The 14,040-nt window shown below is 36.4% G+C and overlaps 1 protein-coding gene across 1 annotated transcript; it reads left to right on the forward strand.

Moving 5' to 3' along the window:
• The first annotated feature begins 470 nt into the window (after nt 1–470).
• LOC122017004 lies at nt 471–13,264 on the forward strand. Its single transcript, XM_042574455.1, has 2 exons — nt 471–626; nt 12,912–13,264. The coding sequence occupies exons 1-2, from the start codon at nt 547–549 to the stop codon at nt 13,135–13,137; spliced, it is 306 nt and encodes a 101-aa protein (XP_042430389.1). The 5' UTR covers nt 471–546; the 3' UTR covers nt 13,138–13,264.
• Nucleotides 13,265–14,040: the final 776 nt, after the last annotated feature.

The raw sequence follows: 14,040 nt of genomic DNA on the forward strand, positions 1-14,040 counted from the left end.
AGTGGAGTAGGTTGTTTTCAAATAAACTGCGTGGTTGTGTTAGCAAGAGGTTGAGATGATATAAATTGTGTGAATTATTATTGTATTTTATATTTATTGTTTCAGCCGTATTGGCCGAAGAGATGTTGTCTAAATTTTTTTTAACAGATATTACCTTGGGACGTGACACCCAGAACTTATGATCTTTTGAACCTATTCCTAGAAAAGAAGATGATATATTAGGCTTACATATCTGCAAACTCCTTCGGATGGCCATTTCTTGCGACCACGATCACTGCGACGGCTCTATTTTCCGTCCGCTACGTTTCACACGAGAGGCGAGAGGAACGAAAGAAGGGCGTCAGAATGCGGAAAGAAGCGCATGACTGTAACCTGATTTGCTAGCCTTACGATTTATCGTGGGATCCACTTTCCGACCAATCGGATGTTACTGTACTCTGTTTCCTGGTTGGTGAATAATACGTGAACCTCCAGGTAACCTAATTGAGGGATCCTTTTATTAAACCGCTTGCGAGGTCGAGGCGCGCGGCGGTGATCGAGCGGAAGATGGAAAAGGGTATACCAGGCGGCGGTCAGGGCGACGGTCAGGGCGACGTCAAGCAGCTCGCGGATTGCACTGTTGCCAAGTAAGTCATTCCGCTCGTCGATCGAATTCTCCTTCTACGACCGATAATGCTTGATATATCCTCTGAAAATCGTTGCGTTTTGTTTGCCATGCCGTCGAAGATTAAAATTTCACCTTTTGATTTGTTTATTTATCTCGTCCTTCTTCCTATCCAGATCTTTTGTTTGTCCTTATAAGAACTCTAGCTCGATTGTACATCCTTTTTCATTTGAGTTATGTGATCAATGATATCAGGGCGAGTAAATGCATGAAAGAGTTCGTGTTCTGTCCTGTGTTTTTGGTTTTTTTTTTTTTACCGAATCGCCATTTGTAACATCTGACCATGTTTGATCTTACTAGTGAAATAAAATTTTTGTTATCATCCACCGAGCTGAACTCAGTTGTTTTACATAGCCACATTTAGCAAAGAGGAAATGATCCAATTAATCCCATTGTGGAAGTTCCAGTGTTTTCTGGACAAAGTTGCCTACACTTTCAATTATATCTGTGAATTTTATAGGAGTCGACTATTGCTTGTAAATTTGAAATAAAATATCACATTTTGTTGTTGGTTTAGGAGAAATACCTCCTTCAAAGTACAATGAATTATCAGAGTTGAGTTCCTTCAAGCAGTGGCTTTCCATTTATTCTTTGCGTACATCATATTGAGAAGCTATTGGATTGGTACATTTATAATGATAAAGTAAGAAAACTTATTTTCTTGGCATGCTTAGTTACCTACCTTGCTCAGTTCTTTCTCTTTATAAAGCATGCAATTGCAACCTACTAGAGTGATGCTTGTGTGTGCTATACAAACAACAAATGTATTATATTTTTCTGAGTAGAAGTCAAAACACTTTTGGTTTTAAGTTTTGTCATTTTTGCTTGTTATTCTTTTTTCTATGAATACACTGTCATAGGGGCTTTGGTGTCTTTAGAGGAAACAAATTTGTACAAACTATGTGCATATCTTATTGTTGTAGAATAGTATAATAAACATTTACGTAAGATCATGTGACCATTATTATGTGCCTATTTTTATGGGGAAAAGTTCTGATTGATGTGCAGCTTATGCCTATTAATCACCTATTTTGGTCCATATCCATACTATTTGAATGGCCACTTGAGTGTTTTCGGAGAACTATTACTTTTGTGATACCATGTTAGATTTTTGGGTGTACGTGTGCGCTTTATTCATGAATATCGTTCTACTCTTGGCAAGAATATGGCAACTTTGGGCAGCAATGACTTCAGAACAACATGGCATATGGGTTGCTCCTGTAAGCACCAGTGCCAATACAAGTAGCATAGAACATGTTCTCTATAAGAAGAAACTCTTGCAAGGAATTCAGGCATAACCTGAACCTTACTCGAGTCAGTGGGAAAACTAGTTTGTAAACCTTCTAGTTCTTAATTCCAAGTTTGCGTTCTTGCTTTACTTCCGCTACCCTCTTTTGGTATCAGAGCCTTACAAATTCTTTTGTTTTGGCGTGTTGGCACTATGCAATTCTGAGAAACGAAAGGATAGATCCTAACTTGGTTAAAACGGCAGGAGGCCTAAGAAAACCAAGGGCACATCTATATGAGATTCTCAGGAAAGGAACTACCCTCGCCAAGGCAACAGGAATCCCTGTAAGTACTGATCCCTTTTATGAGTAATTATATTATTTCAAGAAACACTTCATCCTATAGAGAAGCAATTTCTGCAACTGATCCTATAGAATCACCCTCAACTGGTTTCGCTAAACCAAGTGATTACCAGGGTTCTACACCTAGTATTTCCACAATCATTAAGCAAAACAATACCCAAATCCAGCTACTTGTCCAAATTTCTGAAACACTAAAAGAAATTCAAGCCAGTCTACAAAAACAAAATCCAACTCCTTTTCCATCAGACCTGATTACAAAATTGCAAAACCTTACTCTCTCTAAGCCTAAAGAAAAGCCTGGAAAACTGTATGTTTTCAAAGATCCTTATAAAATTCTAAAAGAAGAACAAGAAAAATTGAAAGGATCATGGCAACCACAAGGACAGAGTAGCAGCAAATAACCACAACACCACTATTTGAAGATCAAATACGAGGTTATCGGCGAAATCAACGGCGATTGTTCAACACACAACAAGCAGCAAGGCGCGTTGGGCAAGCTCTTATTGGTGGTACTTCAACAAGGCATACTCTTGAACAACAAATTGAGCCTGAAACTCAATTACAATTATCCATGCAAGAACGAGCTTCCATAGTACCGGCTGAGGTACTTTACCACTCCCGAAGGGATGATGCACATCATCGAGTATATGTGCATAGATCTGAAGAAGCAATACTTGTGACTGACAACCATCAAGTGGACAGAAGCTTTATACAAGAAGAAAGCTTCAATCAACTACGACGAAGTGGGATGCAATATATTCACCTTGGAGTCCTTCAGGTACGCATACAAATATTACACCGTCAACAAGAAGGAACGATGGCACTTGTTGTCTTTCGAGATAATAGGTGGCAAGGTCATCAGGCAATCATAGCAACAATGGAAGTAGATCTTACCAAAGGAAGCCAAATGATCTACGTGATTCCAGAAATTATGATGACAATTGGCGATTTCTACCGAAATGTTCAAATATCCATCCTTACAAGAGGATATGAAGCCTGGCAAAATAGCGAAGCTAATTTGCTAATCACAAGAGGACTGGTAGGTAGGCTTTCAAATACACCTAATGTTGGTTTTGCTTACGAAGTTCAAGGTGTTGTAGATTATCTTACTTCTCACGGAGTAAAAGCCTTACCTGGAAGAAGATTTTCAACTCATCGACTGCAAGGTCTAAATTGGACCATTAATCCTACTCAAATTACTATTCCTATGCAACCAGCAGAAGTAAATAGTCAAACAATGATGGATGGACGCATATCATTAAGCTTCAACAATTATGCAGCAGCCCAAGTAGCAGAACCACCAAAATATAATGACAGAGATGAAGAAATTTTGGCGGTATTGATTGAAACACATCCTGGTGTTTTTACTTACTTTGACGGCACGGAATCAGAATATCTTGAAAATTATGGAGATTCTGATAATATTTATGACAAAGGAAAACAAATAGCAGAGCAAGAAAATTACTCCCCAAGGTACACTCCTAAAATTGAGCCTCATATTTTAGTAAATCGAATGTTTCCACAGGCAGTACTCCCAAAAAGAAAAACAGAGGGATCTGCTGGTCTTGATATAGCAGCAAGTCATGATGCTATTATCGAGCCATATGGACGAGAACTCGTACATACAGGCCTACGAATAGAAATCCCATATGGATATTATGGTCGTATAGCTTCACGATCGGGCTTTGCATGGAAACATGGAGTTGAAGTAGGAGCTGGAGTAATTGATTCAGACTATCGGGGTGAGGTACAAGTTCTTTTGTTTAATAGAACTAGCCTTCCTATACTTATTACTTCTCATCAAGATATTGCACAATTAATCCTTGAGAAAATAGCTATGCCAGAAGTATATGAAGTTCCTCATCTGAGTTATACTGAACGAGGAGAGCAAGGCTTTGGATCTACAGATCAACATTCTGTCTTTTTACCAATTAATGAAGCCTCTTCTTCTCAAGAACCCCACAAACTTACAACGCAGGATGTCTTTTCCTTACTAATGCCACAGGAAAAGCTGGCAGTTTTGGTGGAAAATGATTCTTCCCACATATGTTTTGAGGAAGCCCATGCAGCGACTACAAGCCCAGGGGCCTCTGTACCGCAGCCCATGGACACTACTCTAAACTATGAGGAGGAACCTGATTCCTACCTTGATTATATTCAGTATTTATCCTCACTGTCAAACACCAAACCAATTTGGGACACCTACTCAGATGATGAATGGACTAATCCATTCGCCAGTGAAGGTGGTGGGAGAAGAGAACATGCTCTTGAATTACGACCAGAAAATTATGAAGAAATTGTTCAACTCATTGCTGCAAATTGTGAAATGGAATATCCAAGTATTCAGCGGCTGACTGAAAATCTAATCGGGGAAGAACAGATATATTCAACTAGTACGGTAATTTCTCCATATCGACCCCCTCAAGATACAGCAATGTGGCCACCTGGATATCCACCGGCTAATAATACTCCAGGCCCAAGTTTTCAGCCCATATATGAGCAGCAACCTCCAAAGGCATCACAAGATAAAATATATGGACCCTACCATCAGCACAACAACAAAGTGGGGCCCTTTTTGTTATTCCAGAACAATTAAATTTATTTGATGACGCCTTCTCAAGATGGGAATCTATTACCAAAAATTTTGTGGCATCACAAGCCTTCTCAGACTCTAAAGAAAAAATAGAGTTTATTGAAAACCTGTTGGGAGAAATTGAGAAAATCACATGGATTCAGTGGAGAATGACTTACCCTACTGAATATGATGCCCTTATTGTCATCAGTGAAGGGCGAGAAGGTACACAGAACATTCTATCTCAAATGAGACGTGTGTTTTCTGCTGAGGACCCTACTCAGGGTTCAACTGAAGTTCAAAATTCAGCATACAGGGATTTAGAAAAATTATCCTGTAATAATGTTAAGCACATAATCCAGTACATCAATGATTATATGAGATTGGCTTTGCAGGACCAGAACTTTCAGAAAAATTTTGGTTAAAAATGCCTGGGGATCTCGGAAATAGAATCAAGACAGCCTTTGAAGCAAAGCATCCCGGTTTAACAGTAGGAGTTTTTCCCAGAATTATATTTGCTCATAAATTTCTTGAGCAGGAGTGCAAGGATGCGGCATTCAAAAGATCGTTAAAAGATCTATCTTTTTGCAACCAAATCCCTATCCCAGGGTACTATCAGAAGGCTGGATCGAAGAAAATGGGGATCCGACAATCAAAAACTTATAAAGGTAAACCACATAACACTCATGCTAGAATTGAAAAGCGAAAGCATTTATTAAGAAACAAAAAGTGCAAGTGTTATTTGTGTGGTCAAGAAGGACACTTCGCAAAAGATTGTCCTAATGATAAAAGAAATGTCAAAAGGGTAGCAATCTTTGAGCAATTAGAAATTCCTGATGATTATGATATCTTATCTGTACAAGAAGGAGAAGCTCAAAGTGACGCCATTTACAGTATTTCTGAAGGAGAAGATGATATTCTCGAGGTACAACACTCTGTCCAAACCTTGCAAATAAATTCACTGTATATGTTAGGTTTGGAAGATGGAGGATACAGGCAACAGATCAAACTGACAGATTCACAGTCAAACTGTATGCATCAATGGAAGCATAATGAAAAAATTATTGCTCCAAAATCAACCACTTGTACCTATTGCAAAAGATTAACTATTCAGAGAGCCAGGATACACTGTCCGGAGTGCTACCTTACAGTATGCAATTTATGCGGGCCCTATTACTTTAACAAAGAGGTACCTGTAACCCCTGCACCTGCAACTCCATTTAATCCTATGAACTTAATACAGGAGCAGAGAAGTTATATCATCTGGTGTGAAGAAGAAATCCGAAGGTTAAAAGAAGAAGTTGCATATTATAAATCACAATGGGAAGCCTTGCAGCTGGAACAAGATTTACAAAAAGATTTTCACGAACTTGAAGAAGAAGCTGCAAATATGTTTATTGAAGAAACAATTGCAACAACATCAAAACCTTCTACATCAAGCCCACGGTTAGTAAAAAATATGCTGTACAATTTAACTGTGGAAATGGATATACCAGGTATTCCTAAATTCAAGTTAAAGGCAATTTTGGATACCGGCGCAACAACATGTTGTGTAGACCAAAGATCCGTTCCCAAAAATGCTCTGGAACAAAATACTTATGTGGTAAACTTTAGCGGTATTAACTCACAACAATCCGCTAATATGAAGCTAAAGAATGGGCTAATGATTATTGGGGATAATATCTTCAGAATTCCCTATACCTATAGCTTTCCTATGGTTCTTGGGGATAATATTCAATTTATCATCGGGTGTAATTTCATCAGAGCAATGCATGGGGGACTCCGCATTGAAGGCAATATGGTAACTTTTTACAAAAATTTAACAACTATAAATATTTTACCATCTGTAAATGCAGCAATCGGAGAACTGAATCTAGATGAAGACGAATACATACAAATTAAGGAGATGGTGATATATTCAGCAGAGAAAATTAATCCATCACTCAAGCAAAGGTTTGACCCCATATTACAGCAGCTGAAGAAACAAGGAATTATTGGAGAAAATCCTCTCCAACATTGGCAGAAAAACAAAGTTCTTTGTCATCTGGATATCAAAAATCCAGAATTTATTATTGAATATCGGCCTCTCAAACATTTGACTCCAATTCAGAAGGAGGCATTTTCTAAACATATTAAGTCTTTACTAGACTTGGGAATCATCCGTCCCAGTAAAAGCCGACACAGAACAACTGCCATTATTGTTAATTCAGGTACTACCATTGACCCTGATACTGGAAAAGAAAAGAAGGGCAAAGAAAGGCTGGTGTTTAATTAATAACGTCTCAATGACATAACTCATAAAGACCAGTATAGCCTTCCTGGTATTAATACCATCTTAAAGAAGGTTAGTAATAGTTGTATCTTTTCCAAATTTGATCTGAAAAGCGGGTTCCATCAAGTAGCTATGCACCCTGACTCTATAGAATGGACCGCATTTTGGGTACCTGATGGGTTGTATGAATGGCTCGTTATGCCATTTGGTTTGAAAAATGCCCCAGCAATATTTCAACGAAAAATGGATCTCTGTTTCAAAGGAACAGAGGATTTTATTGCTGTTTATATTGACGACATCTTGGTTTTCTCTCCAGATGAGAAGAGCCATGAACAGCATCTCCAACAGATGCTTAATATTTGTCAATTAAATGGACTTGTATTGAGTCCTACTAAGATGAAGATTGCAGTAACTGAGATTGAATTCTTGGGTGCAATTATTGGCAATTGCAGAATCAAATTACAACCACATGTTATCTCAAAGATTGCTGATTTTAAAGACAATGAACTCAAGACCACCAAAGGTATGAGATCATGGTTAGGTCTTTTAAATTATGCCAGGAATTACATTCCTAATTTCGGAAAATTGCTTGGACCTTTATATGCTAAAACTTCACCCAAAGGGGAAAGGAAGTTAAATCAGCAGGATTGGGACTTGATAAAACAAATTAAAGAAAAGGTTCAGCAACTTCCAGATCTAGAGATACCTCCTCCTGAATGCTATATTATTTTAGAAGTTGACGGTTGCATGGATGGTTGGGGGGGGGGGGGGGTCTGTAAGTGGAAACAAAATAAATTTGACTCTATATCTTCGGAGAAAATTTGTGCATATGCAAGTGGGAAGTTTAATCCTCCCAAATCAACTATAGATGCTGAAATTTATGCCGTCTTAAATACAATGGAGTCTCTGAAGATTTATTTTCTTGATAAAGCTGAACTTCTCATAAGAACAGATTGTCAAGCTATAATCAGCTTCTTCGGGAAGACAGCAAACCACAAACCATCACGAGTTAGATGGCTTTCTTTCACCGATTATATCACTGGAGCAGGACCTTTGGTCAAATTTGAACATATTGATGGCAAAAATAATCAGGTAGTTGATTCTCTTTCTCGCCTAATATCAGTGTTAACTTTTTCAGAATGGCCGGAACAAGACCTTGGCAAGCTAGCTCTGGTTCCACAAGCACTCAAGGAGCTCGAGAAGAAACCCAACCAGGAGGCCCAGGAGATGTTGATCAAGGCCCTGAAGGCCCTCTCAGCCTCGCTGAACAATACCAACGAGAATCAAGTAAACGCCATAATCAACCAGTCCTACTCAAAAGATTCGACCAAATCTCTGAAGATTTGCACCAACTTGAACAAAGAGCTGCAGTGCAAGCAATCAATGCACTCCAACAACTACGCATCATCCACTCACTAAAGTTACAAGAGTGCAATAAGTGCAGAGGAAAGGATAACTGGTGGAATGATTGGTATCCAGCTGTCAAGCAATGTGACGACCAACTGACACAATCATCTTATCTTCTGCAAGACTGTGTCTCTCGCATGCGTAATTTTAAAGTTTGAAGCATGATGGACCCAATGAATGACTACTCAACGTCCATACAAGCTTTACTTTATTAAAGTAGCTTTATTAAAGTAGCTTTATGAAGCACTATGAAGATTCCTTCTGATCTTCTTATTTGAAAAACGTGTTGATGGGGCCCAATGAGCACCCAACGTTCTCTATAAGAAGAAACTCTTGCAAGGAATTCAGGCAGAACCTGAACCTTACTCGAGTCAGTGGGAAAACTAGTGCCACAGGAAAAGCTGGCAGTTTTGGTGGAAAATGATTCTTCCCACATATGTTTTGAGGAAGCTCATGCAGCGACTACAAGCCCAGGGGCCTCTGTACCGCAGCCCATGGACACTACTCTAAACTATGAGGAGGAACCTGATTCCTACCTTGATTATATTTAGTATTTATCCTCACTGTCAAACACCAAACCAATTTGGGACACCTACTCAGATGATGAATGGACTAATCCATTCGCCAGCGAAGGTGGTGGGAGAAGAGAACATGCTCTTGAATTACGACCAGAAAATTATGAAGAAATTGTTCAACTCATTGCTGCAAATTGTGAAATGGAATATCCAAGTATTCAGCGGCTGACTGAAAATCTATCAGGAATTTTTTCTCAAAGAGATAAAGGAAAGGGAAAGGATTTCTCAAGTTATTTTAATTTCATAAAATAAAGGATAACTCCGCAACGAATTACCCTGTTATGGCCAATCTCAAGCTCAGATAAGACAAATATTTAATGAATTGATCAATTAAACTATTGTGTTAATGTTAGATTGTTCCTCGGAAGAAATGCGTTGCAGGATCTGATTATAATGTCTTGGCAAGGACTTAGAACATGGAACATAGGAACCTTCATTGTCAAAACAATTGAGGCAGTAGATACGATGATTAGGAGAAAAATTAATATTGTGTGTACAAAAGATAAAATAGGTAGTGAGAAGACAAAGATGGTAAAGAATTTAGATTTTAAGTTATGGTACACAGGAAAGAGTAAAACAAGAAATGGAGTGAGTATTGTTGTAGATAGTTTGTTAAAGAATGAAGTTGTGGGAGTAGTTAGAAAGGGAGATAGAATTATAGCTGGCGAAAGAAACTATGAACATAATTAGCATATATGTACCTCAAGTAGGATTAGATTAAGATACTAAATCAAAGTTTTGGGACGATCTAGATGAAGTATTACAAAACATGCTGTCAATTGAAATAATTTTAATAGAAGACGATCTAAATGGACATGTCGGAGTGTAAAATGAGGAATATGAGAGGGTGCATAAGGATTATAGGTTTGAAACAAGAAATGAAGAAGAGAAAACTATATTGAATTTTGTGATAGCATATAACCTTATAATAATTAATATGTTTTTTAAGAAAAAATAAGAACACTTGGTCACGTTCAAAAGTGGAAATAATAAATCGCAAACTGATTTTCTTATGATTAGGAAGAGGGATATAAAGATTTGTAAAGATTGCAAGGTCACCCAATGGAGAAAATTTAATTATCCAACATAGGTTAGTAACATTGGATATACGCCTCAATCATAGTTACAAAAAAAGAAAGATAACACGACTGCTAAATTTAAGTAGTGGAAGTTAAATGATAGAAAACAAAATATATTTAAGGAAAAAGTAGAGTACAAACATTAGGTAAATATATGGTAATTCTAATACAGTATGGGATAAGATAATATCAAAATTGAAAATAATAGTTAAGAGCGTACTCGATGAGTCAAATGGGCATGCACCATCAAGTAAGTGCAAGGATTTTATCTCCAAATGGGACTTGCAACTAAGGGATGTTGGTCGTCCGCTGCAAGTGCTTCGCGATTTATCCTGTGGCCGGTGGAAAATTTCCGTGGAGCTAGGCCGGTCACTCCAGACTCGATGTTACTCAGCCTGGTTAATTATTTTTTTTTATGGTGGAATGAGAAAGGAAAAGAAAAACGAACAGCCTATTAGGAATTATATATTTGTAAGAACAAGGAAAACTTAAATAAATATACAATAGTCAAAAAAGAGACTAAGAAAGAAGTGAATAAAATAAAGACATTGATAGAATAGCTAAAGTGATAGAGAGGAAGACAAGAAATTTTATCCAAATCAGATGTATTCACGATAAATGCAATAGGGTACTAGTAAATGATGAAAAAAATAAAAGTGCGGTGAAAGAGGTATTTTTATCAATTTTTTAATAAAGTTTTAGGTGACCAACTGAATTTAGTTAATTTAAGTAGGTCAAATGAATATATAAATTTAAATTTTTATCGTAGAATTCAAATTTTTAAAGTAGAACAAGCTTTAAATATGATGTAAAATGAAAAAGTTGTTGAACCAAATGATATTCCGATAGAGGTATGGAAGTACTGAGAGAAACAAAGTATTGAATGATTTACAAAATTATTTAACATGAAATTGAAAATAAAAAAAATGTTAAATCAGGATAAGTACTCTAGTTCCTTTATATATGAATAAGGGAGACATATAAAATTTGCAAAGTATAAAGGTGTTAAACTAATGAGTCATACCATGAAATTTTTGGAAAGAATAATAGAAAAAAAAAATTATGGAAGTGACCAAAAATCAATTTAGGTTCATGCCTAGAAAGTCGACAATAGAAATTATACATCTTAGGCAACTATTTGAAAAGTATCGTGAGCAAAAGCAAGATCATAATGTTTTAAGAGAAATTATATGGAGAATTTTAGAAAAGAGATGTATTACTGTAGCATAGATTGAACTAATTAAGAATATGTATAAGATTGTGAAGTTTTCAAACGGATTAATTGAACCATTTTCAATAAAAATAAGGTTACATCAAAGAACAATTCTAAGTCCTTGTCTTTTTACACTAATCATAGACAAACTCACTAGACACATTCAAAACATAGTATTGTGCATGTTATTTGCAGATGATATTATTTTAGCAGATGAAATAGTAAATGTTAAACTAAAATTTTAGTGGTATACCCTAGAAGTAAAAAGTTTTAGGCTTACTAGAGTAAAGACATAATATATAAAATTTAAGTTTAACAATATTAGACATAATGAGGGAATTGTTAAGATAGGAGATGATGAGTTGTCTGAAACTAAGAGTTTTAAGTATTTAGTATCATTTTTGCAAAAGGATAGAAGAATTAAGAGAGATGTCTTACATAGAATACAAGCAGGATAGTTAAAATGGAGAAAAGCATCGAGGGTTTTATATGATCGTAAAGTGCCTCTAAAACTTAAAAGGGAAACGACGGTTCGACCTGCCATGTTATATGATGTTGAATGTTGAGCTATGATTTGAGTACATGTGCAGAAGATAGAGTTGCAGAGATGAGGATGTTAAGATCGATTTGTGGACATTTGAGGATGAACAAAATAAGAAATGAGAGCATTAGAGAGAGTCAGAGTTGCATCTATTTATGGAAAACTCCGATAGACACATTTAAGATGGTACGAACATATACTTAAATGCTCCAATTGACGATGTGAAACTATGACAAATACGCACATCAAACGAGGAAGACCAAAAAAATACTTGATTAGCAACAATAAAATAAAATTTATTTAAATATAAATGATGATATAGCAAGGGAGAGTCCAATGACATAAAAAAATTCATATAGCCGACCACACCTAGTGGGATAAGGTTAGTTGTTGTATCTTTTCATAATAACTTATTTTACTTCGACTATTTCATACTTCTCTTTACACAAAGTGAGTATATATATATATATATCAGTAGCAAAAAAGGCATACGTTATTTTTCCTAGAAACAGTCTCTTGCAAAAATCAAGGTAAGGCTACGTACAATAGATCATTCCCCGGACCTCGTATAGCGGGAGCTTCGTGCACTGGGCTGCCCTTTTTTTCACTATATGGATGATTTTTTTTGGTTTGGTATCTTTCGTTCGTTGATTAGTCTTATTGAAATAATGCTCCAGATACTTCAAGGTAGTAAACCTACCACATGCCATATGCAATAGTTGTTTTTGCAGTTTCTCATAGTGCAGGAACTTTATTTTACAGGCAGATGCATCACCAGTTTATTTATTTCACTGGCGGCTTCAATTTCATCATCTTCCTTGCCTTTTTGTTCATATCAATACGTTTTGTAATTGCGACTAGTTTGATCAACAGAGTATCTTTGATATGATATTACTGACTTGCCTAGCATGTTCTGTTGAATTGACTTGAAGAAAATGTTTGTGATTTGTATATATGTCTGAGTTGACAATATCTAACCATGCGTGTTGGTACTTGTAGTGCACTCGGAACATGGTTTTTCTCCGTAGCTGGTGCTTTAATTGCAATTCCCGTCGGAATACGCAGGAAATCACTGGGGCCATTGGTATTCTTTGGTACCACTGGCACCATGCTCGATATCATAATAGGAATCAGCCAGTGCGAAAGAGAACATGCAGAGAACCAGATGAGACTCTTAGAAGCCCAAAACCATGAAAACACTGTGCCAGTGGATGCAGAAAGTTAACTTTGGCTGTCTCAAGTTAACTCATCTGTTTTCTTCTTTTACGTATCCATCTTGTATCGATCATGAAACTAAATTTCAGCTTTTTATTTGAAATGAATGACGTTTCAATAAGATCTATTTCCTCGTTTCATCATGAGTCACCTGCTGATTCAATTCTATGTCCAAAGAACTCTTGTTACATAGAAATTGTTCATAAGCAAACCTTGTGAAACGAATTCTTTGAAGTTATGAAAAGTAAACATCAGTTGCTCAGGTCATGTCATCAAATCTGGTAATCTGGCTGTCTTTGTTTTCCTTTGTTGAATTTGATATAAGATTATATCACTAGTTCTGTCAAATTGTTTGGTGTGTGCATCTGCAAACCAAAATCACTAATTAATTAACTAAAATAAAAAAAGTTGATTTACTATATTGATTTGGTTTCGGATTGTCAAGTACATGAATTTGTCGTTTTTGGCTCAATTTTGGTTCGAAACGTATACTCTTGCAATTTATATTTCAAATTTTTTTATAGGTCCATAAGAATTGATAAATATTTGTGATTTTATGAAGATTCTCACGCAATATGTGTAACAAAAAAAAATGATAAAACACAAACAATGTATGCAAAAAGAAAAGAATAAAGAGATTCACAATTTTGTGTCCTCACTGGATTAAATTTTACTTTGCCAAGGATTTAATGGAGGCCTTTGCTTAGTTATTTACTTGTAATACTTTTTTATTTGTGTAGGTTGTGCAGTGAAGGGAAGCATAGTACCAGTAAAGTTATTGTCATGTAATTAGAAGGTCACGAATTTAAATCACAAAAATAATCTCTTATTTATTGATGGGATCAATGCCTTTAAAACAAAACTTCAGTATGGAAGATACAAAAACTGAGAATGAAACAAGATAGCCTACTGC

This window comes from Zingiber officinale, chromosome 8B (assembly GCF_018446385.1).
Source record: "Zingiber officinale cultivar Zhangliang chromosome 8B, Zo_v1.1, whole genome shotgun sequence".
NCBI classification, from domain to species: Eukaryota; Viridiplantae; Streptophyta; class Magnoliopsida; order Zingiberales; family Zingiberaceae; genus Zingiber; species Zingiber officinale.